This window comes from Nyctibius grandis, chromosome 10 (genome assembly GCF_013368605.1).
Source record: "Nyctibius grandis isolate bNycGra1 chromosome 10, bNycGra1.pri, whole genome shotgun sequence".
Lineage (NCBI taxonomy): Eukaryota > Metazoa > Chordata > Aves > Nyctibiiformes > Nyctibiidae > Nyctibius > Nyctibius grandis.
In genome coordinates, this window is record NC_090667.1 from 4560736 (window position 1) to 4576874 (window position 16139).

Here is a 16139-nt window from a genome sequence, read left to right on the forward strand (position 1 = left end):
ATGTCCCTTCCCAGGGAAAAAAAAAAAAAGGAGATAAGCAGCCAGCATATATACTGGGTTGTAATGCAATTAAAAATGTCTTATGACCAAGTGCAGTTTTTCTGATGTTGCCTGCACAGGTCTGGCAGCTGGGACTCACCAGCAGCAAGGGTTTGTGCTTAAAAATCCTTAATAAATATCAAATAAAGTCTTAGGGTTCATTTGTGTCCCAACACATCTCTGACTTCAAGTACATAATTTAAATTATACTTCAGCATTTGTCCAGTGGGACAAACTCACCGTTGGGTGAGAGAACATTGTAGAAAGAGTATAATGTAAAGAAGTATGAGAAGGGAATTCAAAATTACCATTTAAATCTCTTATGCTTTAGAGAAGAAGAAGAGAACCTTTGGGTCAGGCATTGTAAATCCTTTAAAGGGCCATTTTAGAACTTTTACTGATCGAAAAGAGAGACTCTAACATTTAAGACCTGTAATTTACTGAGAAATATGAGGTTTGCAATGAAAGAAAGAGAAGGAGAAGGCTCATGATAATATAGTTAGTAAATCGGGGCCAAATCGAATGCATTGAGCTTCAGCAGCTGTGCCAATTAAATCTCATTCAATTTGCTGAACAAGAACATTAACATTAATCACTTTGGCAAATTTCTTAGGACATTTCATGTCACTAAGTAGCTAAGTGATTTTTGTGCTTGTTTACAGTGCAGAATGACATTATACGAAACAATATCATTAGTCACTGAGCAACTGCGGGATGCTCGAGGAACGCATAAGGTGAGTTTTCCCCATATTTCCTTTCCTTTTCCTTTCCTTGCTGCAAAAGCACTTGCCCTTCTGAGGCGGATGAGGCAAGGTGGGAGCTACTGCTACATGGTCCTTGCTCTGCCAAAGGTGAAATCTGGGGTGTAACACATGCCAAAAGATTAAAATGTAGGATGCAAAAAGAAACAACAATAATAATAGAAAAAATTCAGGCAGCAAAATCAAGGTAGTGAGATTTCTTCCTCTACCACAAAGGATTTTCTTTAGCCGCAGCTTCATAGATTTATAGATTTCTCAGTTTAAATGTGAATAAAAAGGGGCCAACTGTGCGGGAGACAAATAATTTTGAAATAAAATAAGGAATAGTTGCAAAGTCCCTCAGCTGCACAGAGCAATCCACGATATATCATTACCTGTTCATCAGGTAATTACATTTCAGGGTCCCACACGGTAAATTTGACATTGTACATTGTCACTAACAGATGAGGCATGAGGAGCATTTCTGGAAAGCCAGAGAGCTCGGTGAGATGTATCATAAAGCATAAGATAAAATGAGTTGTGCTACTTGTTAAATGTGTTGATCTTTCCAGGGGCGTAGGAAATGTGTTACTTTATGGTGTTATTAAGAAATATTGAGCCCATGGGGGTAACCTCTCCTTTTTTCATGTTTTCTCTCTTCCCAATCGCATTCACTAAAACGTTCTGTCTTCTGCCATCGATGGCCCTAATCAAGAGCTTTCCCACCCCCAAGAGAAACGCTCTTCTGCACCCAGCAGCCAAACAGCCTTAAATGTCCATGGGACAAGGAGCAACTCAGACCCCAGGGAGCATCAGAGTCAGGCGTCAGGGCAGCATCTGCTCCAGCATCCGCACGTGCCCCACACCAAAGGACACAAAGTAAACCCAGGGTTTATATTTGCTGTAATTAAAGAGGGGAAAAAAAAGCCACGTGGAGTGATGAGATTGTTCCTCGCTGTCAGAAACCAACAAAATCAAAACAAAGCCAGAAGAGTTCCATTAGTCCAGTTTTTATTCAAATTAAAGGATGGGGAACTACAACGTGATTTTCTTTTATAATATAAATATGTCAGTGAAGAATGTTTCTTGAGTCATTCGTCACACTGGACAAGACAGCTGTCAAGAGAATTACTTTGCAAAGTCCTTGGTCCTTCACGCTCATGCAAAAAATCTTTAATTAAAAAATAGAGCTTAAACAGTCAATCAGCTCATTACGGTATACTGTCAGCTACTGAACCAACAAAGTCTGTTTTACAAAAACAAAGAATTTCACACCCAGGTAAATTATTTCACAATCATCCATTACTCTTAAGGGTTTTTTATACACAAAATATACAAATTAAAATTCTCAATATTTATTCATATATTGTCACTGTAGAGGAAAATAATTTATAAACCCATAAACAAAAATAAGGGCAGAGGGAAAAAAGTGAATTAACTCATTTCCAGACTATAATGTCTAACACACTCCCAAACACTAGCTTTGAGCAACAAATTATGCTCATGTGAATGTGATTTGTGGGCACGATGTTAAGCCAAGGGGGCCACTGCTTTGATACTACATTTTATTAGTAACAAGTCCTAAAGGTTAAAAACAAGCTGCATTTATCTGTTGAACCATCATATTAAGCTTGATGAATAGGCATCACACATCGCTGGATATTAAGGATTTTGGTCTCCAAGCTCTGCAGACGAGAGAACAGCATTAAGCTTCCACGGTGGTGTGATGCAAATGCTGCCAAGTGTATTTGTGGTAATTACAGTGCTGTACACATCTGTACAAAAAAGTATTTGGATAAACTGAATGAACTGAAAATTGGTTTTAATCACCCCTAATTTATCTATTAGGCACAAATGGAAAAAGATGGACTTGATTCAAACTTGTTTAAACAACGGATTGCTTGAGGAAAAGCTGTCCTGCTTTACACACGCTCGCCTGTTTTGCAAACCCTTTGTAAAGCTTTTACAAAACCTCCCGCAATAATTTCAGAGGGTTTGGCAGCCTGGGGGGTCTACACGCACGTGCTGTGGCGTGCGTGGCATCCTCCATCTTCAAGCAGCACTGAGACGAGACACGAAACCGCTCAGAAACAGCTTGTGCACCAACTGACCAGGGAGCAAACACATGGCACAAGAAAATTAAATCAGTCTTGAAATTGTCGTAAAATATCTCATCATCTAAGAGCGTACGGGTGACTGAGGTAATGGATTTTAATTTATCTCGTAACGTTGAGCCCAATGCTGTCCTAATATGTTAGAATCAACATAAGAGCTATCCCAGATCTTAGTTACAACATTTAATTTCTTGTGCAGAAAATATACAGATTCACACCTACATCATGGCCAGCAAAAACTGCACTGGAGTGTAAGAATTAGATCCAGAATTTAACAGAAGTGTCATTGACAACCATAAAAAGCAATCCAAAAAATTATTTTAAATTGTCTTATAAAAATATTTACAGTAAAATTTGTTAGCGCTAATGCTACGTTTTCAGTCCTAGAAAAAGGCAGTCTTTAAAGGATCTGGCTCAGGCGCTCAGAATTAACGATACAAACATGAAACCACACGCCAAAGAGGGACACATTCAAGAAGCATTTCAAGGGGGGGGATACAGCTGGTTCATCACGTGTTACGGTTGTTCATATTGCATAGCTGGAAAACGAGGTCACTTGACTTGCATAACACTGCAATGTTTGAGAAGGAAAGAAAGAAACGTGTCATTTGCCATCGGGGAGAACTGGCTGCAGCCAGGAACACCATCACTCATCGCTGCGAGTCCCAGCCCTGTCCAGCAAGCTGCAGGTCTAGGTCAGCGGCGGGCAGAAATGCCATTTTACAAGAGCAGAAAACCACCAAAAACTCTTTTCCTTACAAACAAGGAAAGTTTATAAAGTGATGTACAGCAGGAGAAAAATTTATCCAACTTTCAGGCATATCCCACCTTTCACACCATCTGGAAACACAGCAAACTTCAAACCTGTGTCTCTCCAGCACTGACTACTAGCTCTTATCTCTAGCCCACGTAAACTCTTAGTCTCTGGGTAGTATTTGCCTTTGTTCCTGCAATGCTGCGAGTGCAAGAAGGTTAGTTGGTAACTGTTCCCAACTACTGAGCTGTAGTTGGGCTATACAGTAGCTATTTAGCTTTACGTTCCCTATGTCTATACCACAACTAATGAGAGCCACGTGTGCCCAAATGCTCGTCCACCCTTGTCCAGTCATCTCAGTCCAACAAGAGATGCTCACTCTGACCAAAAGGCTTTGCCTGTCCCTTTTTATCTTCTGTTCCCACAGGCTGTATGAAAGGGAAACACCTTTTGGTGGTTGCTTTTGGGGCAGTGAATTTGAGTCAGTCCAACCCAAGGCATCACCTTGCTTATGTCACTGTGAAGATGCATCTCAGGACTCGGAGCTGAAGGCAGCTGCAGTCACAGGTACATTCCTACCAGCCTCAACAGCTTTTACAGCAAGCAACACCTTGTAAAAGAGCAGCATGTCATACTACTGTTTTGGCACGTTTCACTGCAGACTGTAGAACCCAAAGCAAAAAGTTTAATGGGTATTATAGAAAAGACTAATTTTTTTAATTATTAATTTCCAGATCTCTGAGCTGACATACAGTGGAAGGGTAGACATCAAGAATAATAATGCCATTGCTTTGGATAGTTTGCTTTTGTTCATAAAACCAAGAACATCCAAAGAGGAGTGGGTGCTACCTAGCGTTCCCCATGAAGGTCAGTCCCCTCTGTGGGAGGTAACGCTGCAAAGGTAGGTGCTGTTTCCCTCATAGTGAACAGGCACCCATCTTAGAAGGACCATGCCAACTCCAACACTAAAAATCTACTTATTTACAGAAGTAACCCACTCCTCCAGAAAAGCTGCACAAGGTGATGTAACCTTAGACCCCTCTGAAATAAATTTTCAAGTATTTTTCTTTTCTACTGTAGAAGGTCACATCGTCTTTTTGATAGGAGATCTATGGAGAAAGAAACCAGCAGCACACCACTGGTAGCTGCTGGAGCTCAACAGTAACATGGGCAGAGTCAGTGCTGCAGGCCAGCTGCCCACTACAAAAAGCCTCAGCTGATCTACAGGGGGAAAAACAAAACACAAACAACAACAACAAAGAGGCGAGAAAATATTTTTCTTCACTAGTTCCCTCTAGCTGGGGAGTCTTTTGGGAGTCCACCCCTGTATGAGAAGCATGCCAGAGCTCACAAGGAGACACAAAAGGTATTTTAAAGTCAAACATCTTCTTAAACAGAAAGCTTTAAGAGTTTGGGCTGTAAGCAAGACAGCCACCTTACAGCTGGATCTAGATTTGTCTGTTTTGAACAATCTTCTGAATCCTTCACACTAACAGAGGAACGCCCTCAGTACAGGCAAGATTAAAATAGCAATTACAGTGACAGTGATTAGCTAATCTCCATACTCTGGAAACATTAAAACACTGCAGGTATTTTACTTCGCTCATTAATCCCTGCTTGGCTGACAGAGGGTTCTCGCTGTATGTAATGTCTCTACATTAATGGCACCATAGAGTATTTCTTTCAACATCTAAATGCTCTATTATGAAATGGCATTGAGATGCTGGACAGAGCTAGAACTGGGGCTTTCAGCAGAGCTGAAATGCACGGGTTGGGAACACTTTCTATTCAAGCAACATTTGTTTCTCAGGAGCAATAAACCCCATTGGAGCAGCACACGTTTTGTGGGGTTGCGAAATTTTGCATGATTCAGGTGCTGAGACTTCAGCCCCAGGGCAGGCACTGCCCAGCAGGTCCCCTTGTGGACAGCAAACAGCATTCATGGCAAGTAGAAAAAACACACGGTATTTATTTCCACCACACAACAAGCGTTTCAGTGGCATACACAAACGTATGACTGAGACAGCATCACTCAAGCCAGAGCACCCTGTTCCAGTCCATTTCTGCTGACTGCTTTTCTCGGTTGGTACTCAGAAGTTTCCACTGCCAGTAGTAAAGTCCATCCTCCAGGCACAGTGAGTAGTTCAACCAATAATGTGCACGGAGCATCAGTAGTGAAGAAATCCGTAAGTGTTCGTTTTTACTCACACGCCCGAACGTAGCAGTTTTATTTCACACAAGAAATTCAGTGCCTGTAGTTCAAGCACAGTGTCTATCGCAGGACACAAGCCATTGAGAAGAACAGTTGATTGCACCACGGATAACAAGCAACACCTCGTGTCTAGCATGGAACACGTCCCCAGAGGGATTTTCGCTTTGCTATGCAATCCACCGCAGAGCAGATGATGTTTGTAATGTATCACTTGTCATGCTAAGACATTAACAGCAATGAGATGGGTCAAGTCAGAGGTCAGTCATCTTCTCAACACCACCTAGCTGGATCCACTTCACTCCTGCTCCTCACATTGGCTTGATTGTGTGTCACAACGGTTTGTGAATCACAGCCACACCTGTTGTAAGAATGGACAGACAGTTATCAAGAGGAGCAGCTCCTGGGTTGCAATGCAGCTAAGATCATCCTGCAAAGCCAAAGAGCAGCAACAGGGTAGCAGAGAGAGAGGCACCTACTATTTCTGTGAAAGTTTCCTCTATTGAAAGCCACACAAAACATATAAAAATGTAAGATTAAAGCTTCAGGAGGCACAGCCCGCCTGTTTATGAATGACCCTAGCTGTTGCCAGCTCTCCCACTGACTACTTACCTGCATAGCTTCTCCCTGTGCTCATGCTGGTTGGTAATAACGTCCACTTGTCCGTGATGGGGTTGTAGGATTCCACTGAGGCCAAATTACAGGAACCATCATCTCCTCCCACCACGTAGAGGAGACCATTCACCGCACACACACCTCAAAGCAGAGCACAGACAGTTAGACATGGGCTAACTCATCCCCAACGACACACCACCTGCCACATTCTGATTCATTCCCAAGCAGATACCTCATCTTCCATGTTTATCACTTTCTTACAACACTGATCACTCACATCACTAGCACATTAGTCGCATTAAAACCCACACAGACAACTGCAGCCAACCACCACAGAAAGGCTTATTGTGGGTACCTGCATTTCTTCTACACATATTCATGTCTGCTACTTGCTTCCAGGCATTTGTTCCCGGATCGTAGACTTCCACACTCTTCCTTACTAAGGGACCATCATGCCCCCCAGTAGCGTACAGCAGCCCGCTAAGAACACCAACACCTGCCAAACAGAGCCCAGTGTTAGCCAAACGAACAGGGGAAAGGGTTGTATGTCCCTGGACCTTCTATTAGGTATTGCCTTGACCTCTCCAAGGTACTTCCAAAACATGGGCCACATGTGCCTCAAGGTCACCTGGGACATGGTCAACTCTCCACCCAACCACCACGTGGCACTACAGCAACCCTGCGCACTAACGCCTGGCAGATCCTACCTTTCAGGGCTGTGCCCCTTCTCAAGTAGATCTTAATCTATCTGAGATCAATAGTCCAGTCCCATGACATTTGTCTGCTTTCATTCAATCTCCCTGACTGACTTGTTCTCTCTTCCCTTTACCTCCGTGACCACTGCATCCCACCCCACCTCATCCCTATCTGCCTGATGTTTCTGCCATGGGGCCCATTGCTTTTAGCCTGATTCCCACTTCCAGGAGCTTTATTTTTGCTTTTCTTGCTGCCTTTGTGCCACATGGCTTCATCCCTTGGACACTCCTCCTCTTCTCAACAACTTACTGGCTCCAGTTGTCGAGGCTGCTGCTGGGTTCCTCTCCCACCACCCCTGCCCCCCAAACATGGCCGCAGCACTTGGTACTGACAAGGTGCCTCCAAAGCCACCTTCCCAGCCACTTTCACAAGCCCCTGGCTCAATCTCTGGGAATGACAGGGATCTGAAGGGTGTTTCTGCCTAATAGTAAGTAAACTAATTAATTAAAACATGCACCAATCCATGAGGGTTAAAACTTTCAGCAACATATCTTCATTAATAGGTTCAAAGGCCTCTATTAAAATTAACAAGGCGGGACGTTAGTAAAACAGGAACATAGATCTGAACTGCAGCATTTCAACCATGGGCATTACCAACCATGATGCCCTCCATGCCCTGAAGAAGGACTCGTGCTGAAGAATGAGAGGAAGGCACAGAGCCAGGAAGGTGTGCGCAGGAGGAGAGGGGCCCTGCCCGTGTAAAACTGGCAGGTTTTCAAGCTGGACCCTGGGCAAATATCATTCCTGTTTGCCACGTGCAGCACAGGGAAAGGAGAGCACAGGAGCAACACTGTGATGGTGAGCCAGAGAACAGGCACCATCCAGGCTTGGGAGCTCCTGTGCCACAGGAACATCTCCTGGTGGTGTGTCACATCCCAAATGGAACGTGTCACATTGCTCCGAGTCTTGCCATGGTCAGCAGGAGCACAGACTGCTGCAGCCGCCACGCTCCACCTGTGGGATGGCCACATGAGGCAGTGAGGGAAACCATCTGAGCATTATTGCTCCTCCCTCATCCAAAAACAGGCCAGCACCTAATGAGACCAGCTGATGAATTAAAACTGCAGCAGGCACACCACTATTTTGGGGACAAGAACACTGCTGCAGGTCTACCACCATCACCTCTCTCTTCTCCAGAGTTTCTTAACTTGCTACTGCTGGGTTTGGCTTTGACCGGTCATCTCTCACTGCACCAAGAGGTGTTGAAATCCCAGCGTGACATTGGGATTCGTGGTTCATCTCTGGCAAACACTGGTAATTAATCTTTAACTGCCATAAATATCCACCTTACGGGGTGAAATGCTCAGTCTGGTTGAGGTACTTGACTTGCACCATCTAGGAAGAGCAGAACACGTCCCAGTGTACGTTCTGGCCCCGCAGCTGTACACAAGGTGCCTCCCAGTTGACTGGGGAATGGGAACTCACTTAACTGGTGAGGAAAGCCTACTGCGTCTGAGCCCATCAGCCTGCATTTGCAGCACCTTCGCATCTGACTATATTCAGTTGTTAGCAAAAATTTCATACTTTTAAGAAATAATTTAATTAGTAAGCTAATTTAAGCAAGTAGGAGAGTAAAAGAGGTTGGAACACTCCAAGGCTTCTCCACCTAAAAGTGCCTCCCTGCGTGGCGAGACAGGGCACACACGGCCAGGACATCCCTGCCAGGAGGGGAAAGGGAACCCCAGGCTGGTCCAGCAAACCCGGGCAGCACCCACACAGCCTCTCCGCCCGCATCGGGGTCACCCGGGGACATGGGGACACCCGTCTTCAGCCCCACTAGATGTCAGCACCGGGACGGCAATGCGTGGAGCTGTACCGTAGATCATAGATCTCGCTGCGCAGCACTGGGGGTGAGTGGCACCGGGCAGTCCCCTTCCCGGGGCATCTGGGCGACAAGCAGAACTTGAGGAGCTCAGCTTTCGGGTCGGGAACAGAAAATTGCAAGGCTATTTGGCAGGCAAGCAAGAGCACTCATAATACCAGACTCGCCGTGTGGAGATGTACTTGCAAAGCAGAGCTCAGAGCAGAGTGTTTCAAACAAAAATTCAGTAAAATTCATCTCACTACAGGCACAAACTGGTTTGCTGTGTTTCAACATGCTGTCAACAACACGAGATACTCATTCTGTTCTCCTATAAGGCTGCTTTGGGCTAGGTTTGAGCACCAAGCACATACTAAAAACCTCTTCAACTGAATTCAAACCAAGAGAATGTGATCACATCTGCCTCGCCTGGAGTTACGGAAAAGGGATTAGAGAGAGAGGAAAGAAAGACGGTGGGGAGAGAGCAGCCTCTCAACTGCCCAGCTCAGAGGGAAATTCCCACCCCAGTGTAACATGCAGGGTCATTTCAGCCCTCACGCAAAGGGCAGCCTCCGGGCTTGGCTACCTCTGGGCAACTGCTACTTTGGCTGTTGTACAACAAGAACTGTGCAATTTGACATCAGGGAGGACCCACTGCACACAGTGAGCAACAGGACCAACATTGACATATTCCCTTTCACCTGAAGAGGATTTTAAATGCAATGGATAAGAGCTTTCATCCCTTTCAGAGAGGAACAGCCACAGAGAGGACAAGTGCCTACCTGGCCTAACATCACATAGTAAGTTAGAAACCATCAAGACTAGAATACAATCCCTTTTTAACATGTCCTTTCCTCTAATCCTCCAGATCACCTTTTGCCAGCAAAAGGTACACTAAAAACTAGCTTAGCAGGGACAATCTGAGATGAATTTTGTTACCTTGACTTGGTCTGCACATCACCCAGCGCAGATGTGCTTTGTGCTGCAAAGCACCCACTGGATGCTTGCAGAAAAGATCCAAAAGGAAAATCCACCTGCCAGCCCCCAAATGATAGCAGAGCAGGAGGTGCAGCGTGGCTTTCCAGTCCCCCGCTGAGCCTGCAGCTGGTGATCTGGAAAGGTAACTCTGCTTACAAGTGAGATGCATCTGTTAGCAAGGCCACTTAGAAACACTGAACATTATTTCATTAATCCAGAAATTAATTTCAATTTGGCAGATTTCAATGGAGTCAGAAGAGCTGCTGAGAGCTTCCAAGCAATTATGGTTTTTCCCCTCATGGGAAGCGGAGGAAATAACAGGTTGCACTTGCCAGCCCAGCAATGCCAAAACACGCTTTTCCTTCCCTTCGGTGAGCAGAGGAGAACCTAGTGATCATCTGCTCTTAAGAACACGTCTGGGAGCCAGTACCTGCACCGCTGCGTCGAGTGCTCATGTCGGCTACGTAGGTCCACTCGTTCGTGGCTGGGTTATACTGCTCCACGGTACTAAGGCACTGACGGGATGCTCCATCATAACCCCCCACGGCATAGAGCTTACCTGGAAGAGACACACGTTGGCATCAGCATCACAGCTATGACTGACTGACGTTACCACCACACCTGATGGCCCCAGGTGAGGACAGATCCCAGCGGAGGGAGGCCCTGGGAGACGTGCCTAAACCTGCTGGGATGTCTGGGGAAAATCCTAGCGGAAGAATCTGGAGTAGAGTCACAGACAGGCGGGACTGTTTTTAAAGCTGTTAAAGGAGTCAACTAAGACAAGGAAACAACACAACACAAGAGCTTAATTAAAAGCCAAAAGCCCAGAGGGTTTTCCAAATGATGTTGCCCCAGGAGAAGAGGTAACATCAAAGCATGTTCTGCTGATTGAGCGTTTCTTCCTGTTCAGGTGCCACAAGGCAAGGTGTGCTGTCAAAGGTCGCTAGTGTACATTAATTACAATATCACATGAGTAATAAATATGCAATAGCCTCTTATTTTAATGTAATACCTCCATGGAAACCTAGACCTGATTTTGAAGAACCTGGGCCAAATCCAAACAAACCAATGCTGCTAGCAGAGCTGAGGCCAGCCTGTTCACTCATGCCAAGTGACCACAACACAGAAGATACCATGGGAGACCCTCACAGCATGGTTTGTGTGTATGGTTTGAGTATCATCTGTGATGACACATCTGTGACGATCAGGAGAGGTCTGCGACTGTGCTCCTTCTGCCTCCTGCTGTCTCTGTAAACATTTCAAACTCTTATTTGTGCTGTTGTGTCAACCTGTCTGGCCTTAGTCAATGAATCAAGGCATGAGTGCCAGGCAGAGCAAGACAAGATAAAGTTCCCTGGCTAGCATCAATTATTAGATATTTTCAGCACCCACAGACATCAGATCAGTCTTCATCACGTTCAGGTGAACACTGTGGATTAACTGCAGGCTGCAGCTTGTTCCCTACACCAATATGATGAGCTCTTCTTCCCCATCACTTGCTCTTATTTTATCATGGACTCCAACACGTGCAACATTTATTTGTGCTTTCAAGCAAAGCAAAGGAAAAGGATTTCATATGTCTCCAGTTGAAAACCTGTCCATAGAAATGCATCTCTCATGTATGTACTTAATATTTGTTCCACATCCAAACGACTGACCCATTTTAGCAAATCCCACTGACTGTGAGCAGTGCAGCACTCCACAAGCAGGGGCTAATTTTGAAGGAGATGCTTCTTAAATGTGCAAATTTAGCACAACCACTGCGATTTATTCTGAATTTATCTCCCTCCCTCTTCTCACATAAACACATTTCATGTACATAAACAGATTTCACATTTCCCATCCAAATAGGTCAAACAAGCCACTTCAAAGTGCAGTTTACAACAAGGCTTGTGCCAGCAGCTGCTCCACACTGTCCTGATTGGAAACTGCTATGCCACACTAAAGACAAAGTCAAATAAAACCTTTCACTTGCTTCAGAATTGACTTTGCTGAAGGAGAAGGTTCCTACTTGAACCGCTCTGTCTCCTGGATCCAAACCAAGCTGCTCGGTTCCAGCTCACTTGAGTTTGGTGCTGACACCAAGGTGCCCACAGCCGCCGCGGTCCCTCCATGCACCCTCTCCCCGCACCTCGCCTGCCTCGCTCCCCAGCTGCCGCAGCACTGCCGTTTGCTGTCAGTCCCTGCTCACTTACCGAGCAGAGCAAAGCGTGCCGTGCTTGCCGGCAAGCCTGATGGCAACAGACACAGGTTTTAGCATTCCTGCCAAACCACCAGCTTGGGGCTGTGGGACAAACTATGCTCCTGCTTCTCTCGCTGAGCAGATTTTCTGGGGTGGGTACTCCATCCATGCAGTGTCTGCTGATAGCAAGAGCATACACTGCACAATACCGTTTGCTTTCACCAGCAAGAAACAGCTGAGGAAGAATAAGGATTCAAAGAAACCCGCACACACCTAATGGCATTCACTGGAGGCGTGGGCTGGTCTGAGATGGGTCTGAGGCTCTTGGAAAGCTACACATGATTTTTCACTAAGACAAAGAGGAGAATGGAAAAAGCTGCAGCGATTACATCATATAAAATAAATCTTTACCAACTAAAGATAGTCTAGAGAACAGCTCCTGCAGCTCCCTCCTGTTGCACTTAAGTGTTCAGGCTTCTGTTTGACACAGTAACATTTGCTTGATGGAAATGGCTGCTGATTTTCTTACCCTCCACAACTCCAACTCCAACACTGCTTCTTCTTGTGTTCATGGGAGCCACAAAAAACCACTCATTGGTTTTATAGCTATAGGCCTCAACTGATGCCAGACCTAGTTAAAAAGGGGATACACAGGTTTTCTAATTAAAAAAAAAGAGAAGAAAAAAAGATTGGTGTTGCACTTCCATCTGCCTTCCACCTCCTCCCCAAGCCCATATTTCCCCCCACACTCCTGCAACCCAATTTTCTAGTCCCTTGCCTTTCAGGCTGGAATCAGCATGTCAACGCCACTTCTTCAGTAGCTGGAAAAATTGTTACCCCATCATCCCTGCCCTGGGACTGCTGCCCCTCCGATGTGCTGGGGACACCAAAGTGGAGCAGAATCCAGATTCCAAGCCTAAAAGTCCCACGTCCCTTCAAGCATTACAAAATGTCTATGCGAAGGTTTAAAAATTCCCTCAGACCCTGTTGCATTGTACTCTTCACCAGATGAAATAGCTTAGGGCTTAACCAAGTGGCAAAGCCCTACAGCAGAGGCAGAGGTGTGAATCTAAACATGCAGTTGTGCCAAGATAAATCCCAGACACACACACCCCATGAGATGCCTTGCTGGCATTTTATTCATGTTGCTATGAAAAATTTAACTAAACCGAGGAAAAATCCCCTTTCAGTCCAGAAAAAAGCATATTCATACAGAGACTGAGACTGAAAGAACTGTACCACTAAAGAAAAAAAACTAGAGCGAGATTCTCCGCAGTTACTGATGGGTCAGAGCATGCACGTGGTTAGTTACAACATGCAGTAAACCCAATCTCTGGTTCTTTCTGTACAAAATCACAGAGGAAGGGTGCAGGAACCCCACCAAAGCTCTGCAGTCTTTGCAGGGGTCTCTGAAAACATTTTCTCAGGTCAAGCACTGCCTGGTTTTTGCTCAGTTACCTACCAGTGCTGCCATCAAAGCCGCCCACTGCATACAGGAGATCATTGAGCACAGCTGCGCCTAAAGTGCTTCGTCGTTCCTGCATGCTGGCTATGGATGTCCACTGGTCCTTCACGCCGTCGTACACATCAACCGTCCGTACCCTTAAAGATCCATTAAAGCCCCCGACAGCATAAACATTGCCAGCCATAAATACCACACCTGATAAAAGAGAAGAAAGATTTTATGGAGGTTTTACCAACAGCTTGGGAAGTGAGTATCATCAAGTGTCTGTCAGGGTGTGTAAGACAGCAGGGAAGAGCAGGACGTGGGCAAGTCTTTGGCATTTTCTGCAGGTTAAGAGCATTGGAGCCAAGTATGATAAAACATACGTGTCGTATGGAGGGTGAAATGCACATAAATACACAGCAACATAAGGCACAGATGGATTTCACACCTGAATGAGTAATTTTCTGAGCCAGAGAGGACACCAAATGGTGATCCACATTCACAACCCTCTCAGATGTCTTCAGAGGAACACTCTCAACTTACAGATCTGTTCTGTCACCCACTCCTCAGCACCAAGATGGCCTGACTCAGCTCCTTTGATTTTCACTAGGAAACCAGCAAGGAAAACTGGATCCCTGTGGGCTGCCAGGCCAGCGGGACTGGAGGAGGAGGGGAAACACTGATGGGAGGAGCAGCCAGGATAGAGAGGTGAGGAAGGAGAGACAGTGGCTATGGAGGGCAGACAGGCAGGAGCAACCCCTCTGGAGAGCAGGGCATCTACCTGAGTGAGAAGGATACACATGTGTAGGGAAAGAGGAGGAAGGAATGGCAAAAATAAACTGCTGCTTGAGGCCTGGGGCACAGAGGAAGGCTGAAGGGACAACAGAGAACATCCAGCCAGTCCTGAAGAGCTGCACTGGGAAAACAAAAAAGGTTACAGCAAGTGTTCCTGTTACCTGCTCTGCATCTCCGTGAGGGAAGCTCAGCAACCTGATCCCACCGCTCCTCCTCAAAATCATAGCACTCCACACTGCGAATGGCTTTGGGCGCTTGCCCGCCCACCACGATCATCACCTGGAGAGGGAAGACGAGAGCTAGAACACCTCAGACACCAGCCCAGGCAGCTGCTCTCTGCAAAGAAACCATCACCACAACCTGGGCAAGAGCAGCTGCCAAAAATATTCTGTAGGAAGGAAAAAAGTTATCTCCAATTTAATGCACACTAAACATGTCAGCCTCTATTAACTCTTCCTCACCATTTCCGAGGTGGGCAACCTGCCCTTATTTCCCCATGAAACACAAAACCGCTTTGCACCACGGCACACGCGAGACTCGCTGCAGCAGTACTTTTAAGCGAAGATCCCAGCATAATTTCCACAGCCAGCCCACTGTTTAGTCATTATCTCCATGGTGGTGCTAAAAATAATCGATGCCACTTAGCAAATAAAACCCGACAGCTGTTTTGCCACCTGCGGGGAAGACAACACTTGGGAAATCACCCGGACTGTTATGACCCAGGGTGCTGGGCTGCCAAAGGAAGTGATTTGTCAGCTTCATTAAGGCTTTTGGCTGCAACATGTATTGATGCAAATCCAGTAATTAAACCCTAAATTCCCTACAGATAGGGAAGATCTATGTGAAGGGCAATCAAGGGCAATCTGAGGAGCATGAGAATCGCTCTGCCAGGTTAGGCTAAAGGTCCGTCCAGCCCCAGACTCCATTCCCAGCAATGGCAAGCAGTGGACACTGGTGGAAAAGTGAGAAGAGCTAGATGGCATCCAGTGTGGTCCCTCCCAAGTCTGCCACCAGAAAACAAACTTCCCATGGACTTGTTGACTTGCAGTGGTCCCAGGAACGAACAGCTCAGCACTTGAGGGCTACCCATCGCTGCTGAGCCCCAGCTAGGTGCTGCAAACCAACGTGTGCACAGGCAGCGTCCAAACCACCCACACCTACAAACAACTCGACTTGCACTTTGTTCTGAACATATTTTTACCCTCCACAGCTACCAAGAGGGAGGATTTGCTCTCCTTATCACAGTAAATCGGCAGGAGCAAACGCTACCCAAGACAATCTGATTTTTACAAGGCCAATGAGCTAGAAGCAAGACAACAGGGCTTCAAATATAGTCAAAGAGTAGATGGGAAACTGGCTTTAGCCTCTGCAAGTCAGCTGTGAGTAGCTGAGGGGATAAGATCATCACTTGAGGTCACTCGGGTAATGAGCTCAACTCCAATCACGGTTGCTTTAAAAGTACAGAGCTAGATGGCAATTTAAAGAATTTGAAGAGTATGAAAATAGTGGACTGCTTGATCTACAAAGATGAGAATGTGACATTAGAAAGCAACTTGAGTCTAAATTAGCAGCCTGACTACTAGTCAGACTAACAGTCTTCCATGGAAAGATGCAGAACTTCACAGGATTACAGAATTAAGAGATTTCACAGCAGACTGATCCCTCATCAGCGGGACCAGCACACCAGATGAAAGTTTCTCAGCAACAGG

General features: G+C 45.8%; 1 protein-coding gene across 24 annotated transcripts in view; it reads right to left on the reverse strand.

Annotated features, from left to right (window-relative positions):
- Positions 1–1773: 1773 nt before the first annotated feature.
- Positions 1774–16139, reverse strand: part of KLHL3 (kelch like family member 3) — a 118174-nt gene continuing 103808 nt past the window's right edge. For all 24 annotated transcript variants that reach the window (XM_068409567.1, XM_068409566.1, XM_068409573.1 and 21 more), the window contains 7 exons: positions 14592–14709; positions 13651–13848; positions 12718–12819; positions 10437–10565; positions 6827–6967; positions 6469–6612; positions 1774–6217 (listed from right to left, as the gene is read on the reverse strand). In XM_068409567.1, the coding sequence (XP_068265668.1) occupies positions 6189–6217; positions 6469–6612; positions 6827–6967; positions 10437–10565; positions 12718–12819; positions 13651–13848; positions 14592–14709 (861 nt within the window). In that variant the 3' untranslated portion in view covers positions 1774–6188. The remainder of the gene's footprint in view (positions 6218–6468; positions 6613–6826; positions 6968–10436; positions 10566–12717; positions 12820–13650; positions 13849–14591; positions 14710–16139) is intronic.